Source organism: Ursus arctos, unplaced genomic scaffold (genome assembly GCF_023065955.2).
Source record: "Ursus arctos isolate Adak ecotype North America unplaced genomic scaffold, UrsArc2.0 scaffold_12, whole genome shotgun sequence".
NCBI classification, from domain to species: Eukaryota; Metazoa; Chordata; class Mammalia; order Carnivora; family Ursidae; genus Ursus; species Ursus arctos.
Genome location: NW_026622786.1, coordinates 4,211,440 through 4,230,782, shown reverse-complemented (window position 1 = coordinate 4,230,782; position 19,343 = coordinate 4,211,440). Strand labels below are relative to the sequence as shown.

General features: G+C 47.3%; 1 protein-coding gene across 1 annotated transcript; it reads right to left on the bottom strand.

Annotated features, from left to right (window-relative positions):
• Window positions 1–423: 423 nt before the first annotated feature.
• ACP6 (acid phosphatase 6, lysophosphatidic) lies at window positions 424–19,251 on the bottom strand. The gene is made up of 10 exons (XM_026489112.4): window positions 18,577–19,251; window positions 11,292–11,420; window positions 11,042–11,172; window positions 10,635–10,714; window positions 7,424–7,511; window positions 6,459–6,591; window positions 5,362–5,462; window positions 3,143–3,238; window positions 1,297–1,462; window positions 424–621 (listed from the first exon to the last, which is right to left on the bottom strand). The coding sequence occupies exons 1-10, from the start codon at window positions 18,790–18,792 to the stop codon at window positions 478–480; spliced, it is 1,284 nt and encodes a 427-aa protein (XP_026344897.1). The 5' UTR covers window positions 18,793–19,251; the 3' UTR covers window positions 424–477.
• Window positions 19,252–19,343: the final 92 nt, after the last annotated feature.

The window sequence follows — 19,343 nt, the reverse complement described above, 5'->3', positions numbered from 1 at the left end:
GTTTCTTGTCTGTCCCCAAATAGCCCTGATACACCTTATCACAGAATGAAACATGCTGCATTGCCATCATTGACTTATCTGCCTCGCCCACTGGGCTAAACCAACTTCAGGGCAGAACCTTTTCACTTTTATAATTCCCACTACGTAGTAGGTGCTCAATATGTGTTTGTGAAATGAAGACAGGGAAAAAGAACTCAGGTCCCAGACCAACACTATTCAGTAGGGTCATGATGTCCCCAGCCTGCATCATGGAAGAGGCTTCTGGACATGGTAATCAAGCAACAAAATAGGAAATGCCCCTTTGGTCTCAACACCTCTCCTCGTTTCAAAAAGAGACCTCAGAATAACTACTGGAAGGAAATAAAACCCTTGTTAAAATACATTAACCTTTGTTCCTGCCTTCCCAAACATGACAGCCAGAGGCAGGGTGTAAAGGCATTTATTGAAAAACCAACACATCCTGTTTGTACAAATCAGTCACTCCCCATTTCCAAGTTCCATCACCTGTACTTGAGAGCAGAGTGTGTGGTATTTTTCTGGGCTCAAGGTATAAACTGAAATGGTGTTTAAGAACTTGTCCAGTGGACAGAGCCGGTCAGGGCAACCTTTTGGCACCTGCTCCTGTGGAAGAGACAGAATTCAGCAAGGCCACTGAGGACGCTGGCCTGCTATCTTCACCTGTGCCCAGAGGTCTGAGAGGCTTCGACCCGACGGTGTGCGCGCGCACACCTAACAGCCAGGAAGGCCCCGCCAGCCGGTCAGCTTCCAGAGTAGGAGCACCGTGCCCTGCTTGTGACAGTCACTCAAGAACTGCTTGTTGAACTGACTGGGGAGACCCAGTCACATCATACCCCTAGGCTGGGAGGGCGACAGGTCTAATCGCTGGGAGACGCTCTAGCGTCTGCCCTGGACAGCAACCTGCAGAAGCAGCCGAGGCCCCACCAGCACTGACGACTCACACCGCCTCCCAAAGGCACCACCATTAATTTTCAAAACAGGCCTCCCAGTCAGGATCTTACATCCTGACAGAGACACTCAGGGGAAGAGGAGGGTGGTCCTGTTTCTAGGAGTCCGCAGCAGGACGTGCGGTAAGGCCCAAGTCCCAGCCTGCCACCATATTTCCTGTTCTGCCTTATCTCTGGGTCATGGCTGTGAGCCATACCATCAGATCCAGAGAGCTGACTGTACCAAGGAGACTCCACTGAGCCTGAGGAGGGAGACTTGGTGCTAAACCAGGTGGGTGGGGTTCGAGGGAGGGTGCCTAGCTACCGCCCAGTTGCACCTCACAGGTCTTACCTCCCCGCGGTAATAGAGCTGCACAAACCACTCCTTAGATTCCCGGTGCTGGTAGAGTTCCATGGTCAGATCAACAGCAAATGGGGGCCATTTGTGGTCAAAAATCCCCAGGGTGATCAGGAGAGGTATGAGGGTCACATCATGAGCTGCGTAGAGGTACAGCTTTCTGCAAGGAGAAAAGAGTCCACAGTCCTTCACCTCAGGACTCTGGAGGCCAGGACACTGTCTGCCTCCTTTGAGTAAGAAACAACACTTGCCTCAGAAACCAGGTGACATCCAGAAGTCAGTCAGCCTGGTATAAAACTCCTCTGAAGGAGATGGTAGGGGGAAACCTCATTCCTACCCCCACATTTTCATGAGAAGGGATCACCACTGGCGTAGCTCTCCTGGTCCCTTCCTGTCCACCTGCTTGCCCACCCACCCACTCGCTCCTCCCTGGGTGACCTTTAAAGTAGAAACCGAGCATGTATGGCCTGACCCTAGCTCCCGTCTCTCCTTGGGATGTGCCTGCCTGTGGCAGATGCTCTTCTTACGCTCAGCCGTGCGGTGAGTTTAGTAGAGCACGTGCTCCTCCTTGTTGCGAGGCTTGCAGTTTGGGGGAATTAAGTTCATTTCAAAGGACTATTAAGAAGCCCGTTTGGCCTTCAACATATGCTCCCAATGGCTTTCATCAGTAAGAAAGGTGCCATATTAATCTATATGTGCCTGCCCCTTTCCTCTATCTCCGAGGAAAGATCGAGGACTTGATGTGTTCACTCCTCCACTAGAAGAACAGCACTAGGGGCGCCTGGGTGGCTCAGTCGTTAAGCGTCTGCCTTCGGCTCAGGGCGTGATCCCGGAGTCCTGGGATCGAGCTCCACGTCAGGCTCCTCCGCTGGGAGCCTGCTTCTTCCTCTCCCACTCCCCCTGCTTGTGTTCCCTCTCTCGCTGGCTGTCCCTATCTCTGTCGAATAAATAAATAAAATCTTTAAAAAAAAAAAAAAGAGCAGCACTAGTATTCTATGATGTAAGGTCGAGGGGGGCAAGGTGGCCAGGACCAGTTAGAGATGTGCTGTCACTGCAGGTGCCGAGGAGACGGAAGGGCGCTGGCACAATCTCTGTTATAAATCTGGCCCAAAGCTCCTGAATATCCCTATTTCCCCTCCCCGGCCCCTCCCGTTCCCACACGCGTGCACTTCTAGCTATGGTACAATCTCTCTCAAGAAGGCAGCCTACAGCCGTGCTTCTCCGATAGTGGGGTGCACACAGACCCCCTGAGGAGCTTGTGAAAATGCAGATTCTGACCCAGTGAGTCGGTCAGAACTAACAAGCTCGCAGGCAGTGTGAAGCTGTCCACCCGCAGAGCACGCTCTGCCCGGCAAGTGCCCGGGACACATCACGCTCCAAACCCGTGCCCCGCACTGGGGCTCCGGGCACTACGAAAGGGGCGACGGACGCGCAGGACCTCCTTCCAAAGTTTAAAAATGCCAGGTGGATAGCACACCCTTCTGTACACTCAGTGAAGGTGTTCGAACTAAACAACCTATTAAGCCGTTATATCGGTGTGACATCATAATTAGCTACTCTTTCATACATGTTCAGTTAGTAAAATAAATTAATTAATTACATTAATTAATTAATTTAGCGTTCTTTCTTGCTAACATAAAAATTTCAAGCCATGGTAGGACAGGTGCAGCAGGAAGAAAGGTAACGATGTTGGGAACATCTTTGGGACCCATGGCCTCTTAAACAACTCCATTCGGTCACTGTCGGCCTGGTTGTTGCCCCTCTAAAACCTGGGTTCCCTCCCCGCAGCCAGAGCCCCCCTGCCCTCAGCCGCGCAAAGCAGAGCTGCTGCGGCAGGTACCTGGTCTTGCCGGGTGGAGTGCCAGGGTCCACGACGTTCAGCAGGTTGCTCTCCAGGATATGAAGCAACGGGCCCACGGCCATCTGAAGGTTTTCCCTACGGCAAGGAAACAACACTGAGGCAGCCGGCGGGCCCTGGCACACGGGAAGGGCAGGCTGGGTCTGCCCGCTGGCCTCATGAGCCCAGTCAGAGCGGAGAAGAAGACAAGGAATGCGTGAGGGGCAGCGACAGGCAGGAAGGGGACAGACGGCACCGCCTGCGGTTTGAGGGCCCTCTGTGCACAAAGACTCCTACTACAAAAGCACCACGGTACGTCCCGGTAAGAACACACCTGCGATGGGACTGGTAACTGGGATACGTCATGAAGAACTAGGCCTCCAGGAATAGAAGAACAAAGCTGGGAAGGACAGGGTCTAGTGATCAGGAATTCCAGAAGGCCCTTAGAAAAGTAATCAGGAGGAACAGCATCCTGAGCTCTGCTTCCCAGGTGCCAGCCCCTCTTCTTTGGACTGTGAGGACGTGTCCTATCTATTTGGAGTAACGCACAGTTCAGCAGCAGCGCTCGCAGGGCAGGCGCTGTGGCTCCACCACTTTCACCCTCGGGTTTGCCGCCTCGGGATCACAAGGTGGTTACTGCAACTGCGCGCCTGCCATCTCACGGTGCCAAACAAAGCAGGGAGCTGTGCCAGTGAGCGGCCAAAAGACTTGGTGTGGGTGCCTCTCACCTTTGATCAAAGAGGGGGAAAACACCTCTTCCAGAATTCCCAGAGCCCAATCATGGACAAAAGGGAGCAGGGTATTCAGGATGGGCTTAGACCAATCTTTCTTTCATGGCAACTGGGTAAATAAATGACCACCTTTCTAAGTCAAGGCATCAACATGCAATGGATGAGGAGCAGGCAACCAATACTGTATGCAACATACACTTTCCAGAAGAATGTACGCAGGCCAAGTCAAGCTGGGTGGCACTGCGAGTCCATCTAATTTGTCCTTGAAGACACATCAGTTTTATGAAACCAGAGCTAACCGAAATGGGAGGAAGAATCAGATCTTGTTTAAAATGCTTAAACTATAGCCATTGTCCAAATCCGACCCACTTGCCTGTTTTGTAAATACAGTGTTATTGGAATCTAGCTGCGCCCACTTGTTTGCATATCATCTATGGCTGTGTTCACGCTACACTGGCAGAGAAGAGCAGCTGCAACAGATAATGCATGGGCTACAAAGCCTGAAATATTTACTAAGTGTGTGTGTGTGAGGCGGGGAGGACAGTGAGTGACAATTTAGGTCTACTGGGGCCACTTCAGGAACAGAGAGGGAAGGCGGCAAAGCATAGTGAGCAGTAGCAAGCTGGGCGGTGTGGCTGGAATCTTCTGGATGCACTGACTCTGAGTGGGAGAAGAGCAGCCAGAGATTCTTACTCTTATGCAACAGGCCCTGCAAATTCTTAAAACATTAGCTGCTTTTTCCTCCCCAGGACTGATCCTCTATTTCCCGTCTCCTCCTCTACCAAGTTACCTATCCTGAGTGTAAGCCAAATGTTCTTAACCAATCAAAGAAAGGTGTTTTTTGTTCTAGTTGTTGTTGTTGTTGTTTTAATTTGGTAAGAGAGAAACTCTCCGTTCTGGTAGGCAAGAAACAGACCTTCTAAAAACAAAGCCCTAAGTCCCAGCAACGTAAAAAACACAGCACTGACAGAAGATCTGGTCCAAGTCCTGGCTCTGCCACTTGCTAGCCATGCCGAGGTGAGACAGCCCACATCACTCGGGTCCAGTTTCTTCAGCTCTAAAGCCAGGACTTGGACGAGGTCAAGGATAATGACACCTCCCTCATGGTGAGCACAGGGAAATGACTTGTAAGTTGTAAACTGAAGAACAATGTGAGCAATCATTTTTCGGTCATCAGCTCTCCCCACCCAAATCCTTTGAAACTTAAAGTGAAAGGGGGAAAAGTTAGTGATTAAGAGAAACTCAGCTGAGTGGTAGCTCCTGGTTCTGTTTAACAGCTAACAGAAGCCCCAGGTCACCAGACCCAGCTCCAGAAGTGTAAGGACAGAGGGCTGAATCCATTCACTAGGCCCGCAGAACCTGGTGATTTCTACCTCAGCACATATTAAGACCCAGCTGGCAGGTGTAAGCCGGCCGGGTGAACCTCTTCCCCACACACTGAGAGGGCTGGCCAAGCGTGACTTGATGCCAGCAGCTGGAGAAGCTCCTCACCTGTCTTCCCCGTGCATGACGTACAAGGCTGTGTCCACAGCTCTCTGCTCAATTATCCGTGCAAATGTCTTCAGTGTGGGGCAGCTCGGGAGGCTGTGCACCTGAAAGGACCACGGGGACAGTTTTACAAAGAAATGCTTCTTGTTCACGGAGCCTGGCAGCTCATCAGCTGCCACAGAGCCTTCAGGGGCCTGTCTTCTCCCAGGGAGGGCCGGAACAGCTCAAAAAGCTACGTCCCCAAGGCCCTTCTGAAGCAATTCCTAGAGATCTGAAGGCCCAGGGGAGAAGAAAAAAAAAAAAAAAGCTGTTTTCCCTCCCTTTCTGATGGCTCCCCACCCACTTCAAAATGAAAAACATTTGTATTTTTTAAAACCATAAAAAATAAGTAAATAAAATACAGAGTAAGGAATTCATAAATTTCTACATGACTTTCATTTTCCCCAAAATGGATTTCTAAAAAGTATGCCGTGTAAATACTTTATATGAACCCTCATCTCGTAACCTTACATCTATTTGACCCGTAAGCACAGGGCATTTCTGCCTTCAGAGCACACTGTCATCCTGACAAGAGAGGGAAGGAGGATCCAAGCTATGCTGCACCTTTGCAAGTCTGGCTTTTGAATCTAGAGAAGGCTTTCCCATTGTGTGGTCTTCAGTATTTATTAGATAAAAAGATTCTATGGCTAAATAAGTTTGGGGGAAATAGATTTAAAGATTGACCAACTTTCTTTACTTAGATTCTTTAATATGCTGCTGTGCATACAGACTCTCCAAAAGTGATATAACAGGGATTCTGAAACTTTTATTAGACAACAATCCCCCCCACCCATCCCCCACCCCACCCCTGCCTGCCCACAGTATACACACATCGCAGGTATTCTGGAGAATATGCCTCAAGAAATTCTGATCTAGAGTTAAATATCCATGCGCCTAACCAAGTAAGGAGTCCTCCCTGATTGTGGCCTATCCCTCAGTTCCCACAGCCATTCCCCCTCTAAGTCCTACTACAGCTGCCTCCACCCACTCCCCTCTAACTCAGAAGCCTTCCTACCCCCGGCTCCCCCACCCCCAGGGCTAGAGGAGGACAGTCATCCAACCTGCTCGGCAGCCATATTGTCAAAGAGGCTGAGGAAGTCGACTCCATCGTTACTGGTGATGCCCATCCCTTCCTTCACCTTTTGCAAATCCTCTGAGATTCCTGGCTGCAAGGAGGCAGCCTGCCTCCGGCCTCTGCCAAAAAATAAAAAGTAATCCCATATATTGTATAGTAACATACAGTTTAAAAAGTGCGTCTCATTCATCTTTTGGGATCTCATTCGTTCCTCAATAACAAGACACTGGGGTTAGCTGGTATTAGTCCCATCTTACACATGAGTCAACTGGGGCTCTAGGAGTTCAAATGACATGAAAGTAAGTTAGCAGGTACCAGGGCTAGAATAAAAGCCTCAACTTCCAGATTCCACTCTAGCATTTTCTTCTGTTATACCAAAAACATTACAACCATGGCCTAAGTCTGCTTGAAAACAATTCTCTCTCTTCTGTGGCACACACACTATATAGTCTTTGTGCAGCCCGGAAATACCTGAACACTGAAAAGCACCATCAGCCCAAACCAATCTATTCTACAGGGCAGCAAATTAGTAAGAGAAGGAAAATCTTTGTCTTCTGCTTGACCATCTGGATTTGTAGTTCGACCACTGGTTTAGCTTACTCATCTTTAACTTAACCTGTCGGTGTTTTCTTCTGCCCCTCTGAGAGCCCGCGATGGTCGAGGACAATGGTTTGTAAAGGCAAACCCCACTCAGGCTGTACATACCATCTCTCCAGCCCGGCATGTGGCTACTCCCGAGCTTGCTGTACCTTTACTATGAGCCTGCCACTGTGAACAAGAGTTTCTTCATTTCCTGGACAGCAATGTCAGGCCTTAGTGTAAAGCAATCCTTCCCACCCCTTATCCACCAACATGGCAAGCCTAGGCAGGCCCTGGGCTCAGGCAGAGTAGGCCAGCAAAAGTAAAAGGCTGTCTGTCCCCCACTGGTGAGCAAGAACCCAGGGCAGTTACCTGGTTCTTTCCCGCAGGCTCCAGCAGTTTTGGTAGTTGGGGTACAAGACTTCTGAGCTTGCTTCATCAGCGTGGATGATGATGGGTCCTGGAAGGAAGGTGGGAGCACAGGCAGGAAGAGGCTTCAGCTTTCTCTTCCCAGCATCCCACCCCCTTCTCTTGTCTGCTTCAGGAGACAGATCATCAAGGTTACTCCTTAAGGACAGTACTTGCCTTCACCGTGCCCTGGCCTTACCAATAGAAGCTCTCCTACGGTCTGAGAAAGGGAGAAAGCGAGTAGCAGCCTACTGTGTCTGTTCTACTGAGCCATATATAGACTAGAGCAGGCACAGACCTGGATCAGACTGGCCCTCTCCTGACCCATTCCAAAAGATTCCTGCCTTAAGGCACGACCAGCATTTGGGCATTCTAACAAAGAATGGGCTATCCCTGACTCCTATCAGAACTAGGTGACTTTCTCACTTTTCAAAGTCCAATCCTACAGACCAATATGGTGACTCAGCACATGACAGTCTAAGAAAGGTGACCACAAGGCCACAAGTTCTGTCAGCCTCACAGCCTTGCCCAAAAAGAAAGCCAGATTTTCAGATGAACTGCGAAAAGCCACACGTTAGGCTACAAACGATGTTTCTTATACAGTTGACCCTTGAACAACCAGGGGGTTAGGATCACTGATCCCCCCCACAGTTGAAAATCCTCGTATAACTTTTGATTCCCCAAAAACTTAACTACTAATAGCCTACTATGGACTGAAAGCCTTACTGATAAAATAGTTGACTAACCCATGTTTTGTATATGTATTATATACTGTGTTCTTACAATCGAGTGAGCTAGAGAAAAGAAAATGTGATTAAGAAAATCATAAGGAAACTGGGCTTTACAGTTCTGTACTGTACTTACAAAAAAAAATCGCATGTAAGTGGACCCATGCAGTTCAAACCCATGTTGTTCAAAGGTCAACTGTATACCTCATAGTAACTCGCTACTGCTCAGAGCTTACAGGTACCTTTATCCCCTCCCATCAAGGTGCTCTAACACCTTCCCATGCTTTGCTCTGTGCCAGACATGGCAAAGGCCTGTGGTAGCTTCCCTTTCTATACAACTCAAGCCTGAACTCTGATGGCAAAAGAAAGAGCTTCTATCAGCAGCTCTCTGGAATTCACTGAGGTCAGTATGTGGGGTGATTAGGTGAATCTAAGTCCCAAAGAGCTATTGCTCTCAAACAAATTGTTCACAGTCAAAACTCCAGCAGCATATGGTAACTTTACCCTAATATCAAAATTCACAGACACACTTTGTTGATCATGATCAGAGGCCCTCTCCAAATGCATGTGTCCGCTAAGCAACAGAGCATAAAGGTGAAGAGTATGGATTCTGGAACTAGACTGCCAGAGTTTGAATCCCTGTTCTACCATTTACCAGCTTTGTGTCCCTGGGAAAGTCATTTAGCCTCTCTGTGCCTTAATTCTCTTACCTACAAATTAGGGATAATATTACCTACATCATAGGGTTATTAAAAAGAATTAAACAAGTCATGGGGCGCCTGGGTGGCTCAGTCGTTAAGCGTCTGCCTTTGGCTCAGGGCATGATCCCAGGGTCCTGGGATCGAGCCCCATGTCAGGCTCCTCCACTGGGAGCCTGCTTCTTCCTCTCCCACTCTCCCTGCTTGTGTTCCCTCTCGCTGGCTGTCTCTCTCTGTCAAATAAATAAATAAAATCTTTAAAAAAAAAAAAAAAAGAATTAAACAAGTCAGTATATACAAAGCTATTACAAAAAGGTTTGGTACATGGTCAAATTAGAGTCCCAGGATGTTTGGGTCCAGTGGCTAGTGAAGATACCATTTCCCTCCCTGTGGGGAATGTGGGGCAGTCTCAGTCTGGCACCTGCCCGTAGGTCAGGCTGCTTCCAAGAAACAGCTTTCCTACTCCAATCATACTTTTGGTGTTCCTGAGGAGAGGACATTTGCCTTTTAGAAGCTGGGCAAGTGAAGAGCTTTCAGAAGGCCAGGCACTGTGGATTTTTCCAGAGCTCAGGGGCTCCGAGCAAAGAAGGGGCACCCCACTCTGTTTGCTTTATGTCACTTAGACATGTTGTTTTGTGTTCAGCAGCCAACTTTAGCCAGAATTAGCAGCTGTACCCAACGCAGAGTGGGGTAAGGCCAGCCTCCTCTGGCCTGGAGGTTTCTATTATTTCACATAGCTTATTCTTCTAAAGGCTGACTGAAATTTTACATCTATTTGAGATACTGATAAAGAAGCGAAGCAAGAGGGGCGCCTGGGTGGCACAGCGGTTAAGCGTCTGCCTTCGGCTCAGGGCGTGATCCCAGCGTTATGGGATTGAGCCCCACGTCAGGCTCCTCTGCTGTGAGCCTGTTTCTTCCTCTCCCACTCCCCCTGCTTGTGTTCCCTCTCTCGCTGGCTGTCTCTATCTCTGTCGAATAAATAAATAAAATCTTAAAAAAAAAAAAAAAAGAAGCGAAGCAAGAACCTTTGCCTCATGGCACCATTTTAGTATTTTAATATTGGTGCGGTCATGTTGATATGAAACTCAGACTGGCAATTAAATGTAAATTTGAATCAAGTACAAATGACAAAATACAGTTCCATTTGATAGTCAAAGGGCCTCAATACATGAGATCCATGAGGGAAAATAATAAATGTGGTCCTTAGTGGGGAAAGGTTGGGTACCATTAGCTGCAATCACTCACTGGTTGAAAATGTCAAAACCCAAACTCACTAGACTTTCTCAGTGAGGAAAGGCTGAAGAGAATACTGTTAATACCATCAGGGTCATGCTGTGGATTATCACCAAGACCGGAGCAATAGCAGCAGGCTTGGGTCCCAGTTAAGTGTCCCTCCAGCCCTCCTTCTTTTCAGCAGTGTCTTACCTAAGCAAAAAGCCCCAATACTGTTCACAAGACCTGGCTAGGACTGCCTCATGCAGCCTGTGTAGAAGCTTAAGAGGAGAAGTCAGGAGCCAGAGGCACGGCAGAGTGGCCGACGCATTGCTGCAGATATGGACGTCAGGGCGGCAAGGGCAGCAGAAGGCCAGAAAAGGGGGGTTCACTAGAGTAGGTACAGCATGGAAGCCACATGTGCAGGAGAAGAGAAACCAAAGGAACAGGCACCAAGAAAGAGGGAGGGGAGGGCTTTGGAAGTAAGAAGAAAGCTCCTCTGGGATAGGGGCTGACTTCTAGACTCCAAACTCGAACCTTCTTTCTGACATTGGAAAAGTCCAGCCAGCAAACACCGGGTAGACTCCAGATTCCGATATATATTAGTGGAACGGACACTGGAAAAAAAAAAGGTAGAGACATTCATAAAAGGAACATTCAATTATATATACTACCGTATCCCACAGAGCAGCTGGGAGGCTTTATGATCATGTAAGGGGAGCTACGGGGCTGGGCAGAATCTTTTCTCTCTCTGGGGGATGGCTGCCCCAAGGTACCCAAAGCCAATGAATGTCACCTCCATCGACATTCCCGATTATACAAGGGAAACTGCCCCAAACTATGCCAGGTGAGAATGGGAACCGTCGGGGGGGAGGGGTCAGTACAGGTTTCCTCACGCTTAAGACCTTAAACTGGGTGCAACATCCCTTTTTCAAGTGACTCACAAGACTTCCAGTGAATTGAAGGTTGGCGAAAGAAAGGGGATGTCCTCCACATAGTTCTTCCTCAGCCTCTCTCCTAGGGCAAACATCTGCTGCATGCCCATGTTGGTCAGCTGTCCAGCAAACATGCCCCCCTAATGTGGGGCAGAAAGATAGAACAGAATGAAAATACCTCACAGCCTGCTAAACTCAGCCCAGAGAAAACCAAGGATACTTTACAGTGGGTTTCCCAGAGGAGGGAAGCATTGCTCACCTTCAGTTTGGTTTCATGGTATTGAGAGTCGAAAGGAGAATGTGGTTTCGGGCCACCAGCTAGATTGGTGACAGTGTAATCAAACTGAGTTTGGGGTGGGACCTCTAATAGCTGAAGATTCCACTCTGCCTGTTGTGACCACAAAAAACAACACATTGTTTAGAAGGTTCTTGAAACTTAGAGCAGTAATATCTAGCAGCACCTGGAAGACATAGCTAGAATCACCCACAACTTTCCCATGGGAAGGAAAGAAAGAAACTTTAACTCCAGCTCCAATTAAGAGAAGAAAAGTCTGTAATTTATTATTCCAGACGTCCTTAGCCCAAGTCCCCTTATTGTTCCACTAGTACTCACTGTTAAGATGTCGCTCTGGCACTAAGACCAGACTGCAGTCAAGGGGAGAAATGGCCAGAATGCCTGGCCTGCAAACACTTGGTAAATGAATGAATGAATGAATGAATGAATGAGCAAACAAATGAATGAGTATAATATAATCTCAGTGAGCACACACATGTAAGAATTTTTTAGGAATCGACCTGTAGGTTTCTATGCCTCCCCGCCCTTAAGGGCTCTACTTCATGTCCCTTGTAACTACCACCTATTTCCCTTCCTTTCATCCCATCTCTCAAACAAGTAGCTGCCCCCTAAGAAACCTTCACTTCTTCACCACCTTCCTTTTCTCCTTGCAATCCGGCTCCTGCTCCACTGTACTGTAATGGCTTCGAAACATCACAAGTAGCCGCAGGTCTCAGAGCTCTAGTGCCCATGAAACTCTTACTCATTGAGTCAGATGTGATGACTACAATTTTAAAAACAAAAGTCTTTTCTTCTTCCCATATACAAGCTTCTCTTCCCAGCATACTGTCACTCGCAATGATACCACAATTCTCCTAGGCCCCAAAACTCAAACCTCTGACTTTCCCCAACTGTTCTACCAGCCATGCACTAAATTCTGTTCATCACTGGCTAGAAAAAAGTCACTCCCAAAGGTCCTTTTATCTCACTGTCAGAGTGTAATTACAGAGTCATTACACAGATTATCTCCCCCCCATGAATCTTGCTAAGCCATTTTCATCATATCAATAGCTTTTTCCTAGAGTTTAAGCGATAAGCACCCGGCCTTCCAGGACTCTTGGCTCAGCTCCTGTCCCCAGCTGTACTGGCACTCTCCTCTGTCCTCCCCTCCCCAGACCAGACCATGCCCATTGCTTCCTCTGCATCTTCTTTTAGCTTGCTTCCCTCGCTTGGAGGGACTCCTGTCCCTACTGCCCATCCAACTTCTCTTCAAGGTCCAATGATAGCTCAAGTCTTACTTTCCATCAGTGACTACTCCAGCTTTTAGTGGGTTTTTCTTCTCATCTGAATTCCTACAGCACTTAAAATCACAAGAATAATATTTAACTCAATTCCCCACTACTTTGTTTTGTTTTAAAACTAACATTTGAACACTTACTATGTCTTGGTCCCTCCCAGAAATATCCCAGGAGAGCACCACTGGGAATCCCAGGTTCCTTTCACACAAAGGAGGCCCTCCATTCTTTCAAAAGGCATTGTCTCACTCCCACCTGCAGCCAGTCCCCCAAACCTGAGCCTCCTCCTCCAGGGGTGCTACAGCAACTAATATCAAAAGATTGAGTCTTCAGAGCACAATCTTCTTCCTACTATCTTTTAATCATGGCTCCTTCTTTCAAAGTTCTGATCCTATAACTTCCCTGCATAAACCTACTTCAAGGTCTCACAACTACATGATGGCCTCTGCCCCTCCCTCTCTCTCTCTCTTCACTGTTTCTTCCCTGTCCTACACACTGCCATACAACTGTGTCTCCTATAGCACCATCCTCACACTTTCTGGCCTTTCAACCTCATGTTTCTTCTACCTGAAATTTTCTTTTTCCTTTCATCTGGAAAGATTTCTGCTCATTCCACAAGATGGCTTAAATGTTCCCAGAAGCTGTGACCATGGCCCCATGCTCTCACAGCAGCCTCAGTGGCTCTTTTTGGTAGCCTTTACCAAATTGTATTAGAAGAGCTCCTTTACTAGTCCATCCTGCTCAGTAGTTCTGCTCTGGGAACAGAGACGGGGTTGTCGATTTTGAAGGCCTGGCAAAGGGCTTGGCACAGAGTGGGTACAATTAATGGCTACACCAATTTGCCAGACCTTGTGGAAGACAAAAGATGGAGATAATAGGACCCTGCCTTCTCTGGGTTCTCAGGTCTGTAGAGACAGTGCACTATGAATGTAAATGATAGCAGCACTAAAAAAGAAACCATGTGCTACAAAAAACCAGATGAAGGTCACAGTAGTTCAAAAACAAGAAGGACCTTCTCTTCTGGCTGGGAATTCAGGAAAAGTTCCATGACAGGAATGGCCTTTGAAGTGAAGAGGATTTAGACAAGCAAAGACCTGGACTTGAGAGTAAGAGGTAGGTAAGGAGAGGGTGGTATTCAGAATTCTAAGAACAGGCAGAAGTTTGAGCAAAGCAGAGACAGCGAAGAATGCATATAGGAAAGAAGTGGTTTGGTTTGCCTTAACCTGGAAGCAGTTTTCAAACTTTTTAATTAGCAAATACCAAATAGAATTTGACTTTAGATTTCCATATACAAAGGGAAAAACTGGAGTTCCTCCAGTTGAAGCAGGAGTGGGAATACAGAGCCCCAGCCACTCAGCATCCCCCAAGGCTACAGGCTCCAAAGGAATACTTTGAAAACCAGGACAGATCATAATTGGAATGGGAAGACTGATGCAGAAGCCAATTTCAAGATGTCTGCAATAGAGCTGATGAGGGCCTTAGGCCTCATCTTGGGCAGCAGGAATAGAAGGGGTAGATGCAAGACATGTGAGTCAAACCTAGCAAGTGAGTAGATAAAAGTTTTATTTAGGGGCTATGTTGGTAGGTGAACAAGGAAGAATAAAGAAAAAAATTAGTTTGATTTTGAGCCTGGGTGCCTAAGATGACAAGATGTCCTCCATGACTAAAACTAAGACCAACACAGAAGACAGGTGACAAGCTGAGTTCAGTTTTGGCCATTTTAAGTTTGAGGTACCCCCTTTGTGTTCCCAGGGCTTCCAGCATATTCCCATAATTGGATTCTCTTTTCTCTCTCCTTCAGCACATCTCTTTTACAGCCAGCACTGAATTATCCAACCTCGTAAGTCCAGTGTTTAGCCCAGGTCCTGACACCACGTCCACAGAGCCTATTCAGCCTCACTGAGAAATCTCCTGGAGCACCTGGGTGGTTCAGTCAGTTAAGCATCTGATTCTTGATTTTTGCTCAGGTCATGGTCTCAGAATCTGAGCCCCACGGTGGGCTCCTCACCCAGCAGGAAGTCTGCTTGAGATTCTTCCTCCCTCTCTCTCTGCCCCTCCCCCTGCTAGCTCTCTCTCTCTCTTAAATAAATAAGTAAATCACACACACACAAAAAAAAAAGAAAGAAATTTCCTCTTGTTAAGGACATCCGCCAACAGAGGATCTTTCGTGTTTCCCAGGAGATGACTCCTGGAAGTCTAGGTCATGTCAAATCTGTAGTACGTTTCCAAAATTTTAACAGATACACCAGTTCCATACATGGTATGCACCCCATATACACACTCTTATTCCTGGTCTTGCCCTTCAGCTTCCAAGTTAGTGGCAAAGATTAACTTTATAATTGTACTTATTTATGCCCCATTTTTAAGAACATAAAGTAGATGATAGCAATACCTAAAATACAGTAAAACAACCAATTCAAAGTAGGCATGAAAGACAAAAGCAAACAAGTATAGGGACAAAAATTGGACACAGAAATAGTTTCTCCAAAATGTCCACTATAAAGATCCATATACTCAATTGTAGGTGGGCCAAAGATTCGGCGCTGAGCTTTCTGACTTTTATGTAAAGGAGAAACTCGAACAGCTAGACAAGCCTCAAGATAAAAGCAAGACAACTGTTCAGGAGAAGCATACCATTTCTAATGCTAATAGACAAATTCCTCCCAAGGGTCCTCATAAAGAGGACAGAGTAATATAATGAACATCTTTTCAGTAGTCACAGCAATGAGTTCTGTGGGATTGTGTCTCAGTTTCCCCAACACAGAGTGATGGTATCTACCAAAGCACATTTCCGTGAAGACAATACTATACCGGGATTGATACGCTACATTTCAAAGGTAAAAGAAAAAATCTACATAAAAGTAAACAAAACCCTTCCGGGTGTAGAATTTAGAATAAAGCAATGGTTTTAAACCTTGGCTGCACACTGGCATCTCAGAAAAGGTTTTTCTTTTTTAAAAGAAACTGATGCCTGAGCCCCACCCTGAGCTCATCACACCCAGATCTCCTGGGGTGGGGCCTCAACTTTTTTAATGCTATCTAGTCCAGATAATTCTAAAGCTTCACCAGAGAGGCTGTTGCCACATCTGGATGTTCTGGGCCAATTAAATCAGAATCTCCAGAAGGGAGACCCATGCATTAGTATTTTTTTAAGCTCCCCATTTGAATCCAATGTCCTGCCATGAACAAGCTGTTAAGAACAGTGCCTGGGAGGAATGAATGGACTCACTGGCACATCCTTCACGCACTGCTTCCTGAATACCGCTTCTCTTAGCTGAGCTTTGGTAAGTATTAAGTCACAGTGAGACTGATGGTATGCTTCCCAGTTTGCCTACATTATCAAATAAATAGGAACCCAAATTCCTTAGTCAATAGTGGAGCAAAGTTGGACTTTGTTTTATAAAAACTGAGGAACCTGCCTGAGTTGGAGGCCATCTTGCATAGAGGTGAGCTGAGGGAAATCTGAAAGCAGGACCACGTTTTTCTTGTGAATGTGTACTTGGATCTAACCTAATCATCAGAAAAAATAGCCAATCAAGTTCCAGAGCTTTATTTCCCAAGCACCGCTAAAGGAAGACAAGTCAACAGCCATTCAAGCCAAAAGAAAACAACTCAATAAAACATCTAATTTTAGGGGCACCTGGGTGGCTTAATCAGTTAAGCATCTGCCTTTAGCTCAAGTCATGATCCCAGGGTCCCGGGATCAAGTCTTGCATCAGGCTCCCTGTCAGCAGGTAGTCTGCTTCTCTCTCTCCTTCTGACCCTCCCCACTGCTTGTGCTCTCGCTTGCTCTCTCTCTCTCTCTCTCTCTCTCAAATGAATAAATTTTAAAAATCTTTTAAAAAGACATCTAATTTTAAACAATGCTACTTTCTGAAGATTTGTGAGATAACTGAATGAAGTGACTTGTCACTTTTGATCATCTATAAACCAGTCACAAGTCTGGAGACATCTACCAAAGACAATTTCCGTTTTAGAATTGTTGCCAGGCAGTCCCTTCTGACTACAATTAACAGCAGAATCAGGAAGATTAGAAAATCCCAATACCAACCTCTATCACAATGGATCTTGAAAAGAAAACCTGAGAGAAAACATCCAGAAACAAGTTACAGGAAGGTGATGACACCTGCTCAAGGCCTAAATTGAAAGAGGCTTGGTCCCACTCCTGGCTTTTATGCACACAACTTTATACGAGATAATCAAAGATGTCTAATGCATTTGCCTAAAGTCTGAGAATGTGAGCAGGCAGGAGAGGTAATGTGCCTTCCCTAATTGCGAAGCAAGGCCGTGGACTCAGATGCTTCTTATTTTGTGGCTACACAGACAGAAGATGAACGAAGATGGCATTCTACCTGAGCTACAAACTGCCCCTTCCAACATAACGGCAGAAGGTACCCATCACACACTTACTGGCTCAGGAGAAAGTCCTAAAAGAATCTAAATCTTTCTCAGCCCCTTAAGGGAGTATATATAGTGTACATACTAGGTCCAAGCCTAGACATTCAGGACTTTTTTCTCTTGGTACCACTGATAGCTTTGTTTTTTTAACATGAGTCTTCTACACCTATATGCTATTTTCCAGCTTTTCTGTAACAAGAATAAAGGAGAAGGGAGAGTGCCCATGAGATGGGCTATGTACAAAAATCATAAGGAAAATTTAGTGACCCAATACCAGAAGGCAGAGTAAGGGACTGAAAAAGCATCAAAAAGAAAGGAAGGAAGAGGGGTGGGGGAAGGAGGGAGGAAGAGAAAAAAAGAAATTCCAATACCAGAAAGTGGATACTAGATACTCCAATACTAGAAAGTGGTATAGCCATTCAGAAAGGCTAACTAGAAATCTGGTAAGAGAATTAAGTGCCTGCCAAAACTTATTTATTTATGTGGGAAATGCTTTACAAGTTTGAGTTCATGTGTGACCAGCTTTAAAAACTAGATTTTCCATTGTGCAGTGTGAGGACACAACCCTAAGGGCTTCTGGAAAGCAACTATGATCATGAAGAGTATGCCAAATATCAGGTTGGACATCTATTGAACTTGCTCCAACATTAACCTGGAGGACCAGTAATGCAAAAGCACTCCACAGGTAAGTGTAACAGCTAGGGGCCTGAGGATTTCTGGTTGCCCCTTTATCCTCACTGGGAAGCCAGTTCTTCAATGACAGGCCTGCCTGCTATCAAAGGTCAGAGACCTTCACTCCTTCTCCCCAAAAATCAAATCCAGGAAGGTCAATCACTTAAAAAAACTATTTGTGCTTTAGTCATAATTATCCTGATGAAACCAGGAAGATTTTAAGACATTATAGCCACAAGACTAGCCAATTAAAAATGTTTTCCTACCTCAAATCCCTTCCACAAGAGTTTTGGAAATCCAAAATAGAAAAGGAGAGTCCCAAGATATAGCACTTATTACAAAAAAATAAAGAATAAAAAATAAAAAATAAAATAAAACCAGCAGCCTTCAAGGCATCTCCAATGGTCTCCAGCAAACCCTGGTAGAAAGCTGCTGCAAAAATCTGTTCCCAAAGATGTTGAGCTCTGTTATCCACTGTAATCCCAGTTACGGTGGTTCTCAAGTTCACCCCATTATCTGTTAAAATACAGAATCTCGGGCCTACCTCACATCTGCTGAAGTAAGAGTCCTCATTTTAACAAGATCCCCAGGCGCTTTAATAAGCACCATAAGTAGCGCAGTGCTACCAGCTGTGCTACACCGTAGCCATCAGGGGCGTAAATGGAAGTTCCGGGGTGCCTTACACCCGGAGGGTACGAGGAGGAAAGGGGGCTAGGAGTATCAGCAAAGTCTCTGCTCAAGAGCTGGAGGCGGAACTGGCTACAGTTTTCCCTTGGTCTGGACCCAGCTGTAATCCAGCTCAGTGACGGTGAAACTCCAAAGATGAGTGCTCAGGGCGCCCGGGCCGGCCCGGGTCGACCACACGGTCCTCACCCCACCAGCCCCTGCCCAAGCCCACCTCTCACCTGCTCCTGCGGGAGCGGCTTGAGAGGGCTCCGAGCCCCATGTCGGAACACGACCTGCACCATTTTCAACTCCAGCAGACTCCGGTCGACGGGATGCGGGCTGTCCGCCCTCCGCGGCTCGGCGCGGGCCGCCCGCCGCTGGTGGACACAGTAAGCCAGCGAGGTCAGGAAGCCCACGGGCGCCCACATGCGCACGCTGAACATACGATGGATCATGGTGGAAGCCCCCGGACGGCCCTCGGGGGTGAGGCTGCAGCAGGAGAATACAAACTTTCTGCCCGCGCCGGGGCTCAGCGGCCGCCAAGTTCCCGGGAGCCCGCGGGCGCGCACATGCAGCGACTGCTGCGACTCCCGGCCCTAAGGGAGACCCCAAGTGGGAGCGTAGGGGGAGAAGCGGAGGTGGGAGCAGCGAAGACTCCCTGGGAGTTTTAACTCGGGTCGGGGTTGGCCGCTCCCGCTGCAGACCTGGCAGGGGGAAGCTCAGCTCCTAATCTTTCACCCTCTAGGGAACCTTAAACTTGGAATCCAAGTTTGGCCTCCAGGTCTCCGAAGGGACCGGAACCAGCCCTGAGTTCTTCGGCAGCCGACTCCACGAACACAGATGACTAGATTCCACTTTCTGCCAGCAAGCTCCCAACACCTCCTCACCCACCCAAAGGGCTCGTCCGAAGTGGACCCGCGCATAGGAGCATGGGAAAACGAGTCCCACAGTGACGCCTGTTTGGAGGCTCTGAGTTCGGAGAACTACGACTCCCACAAGGCTGGGC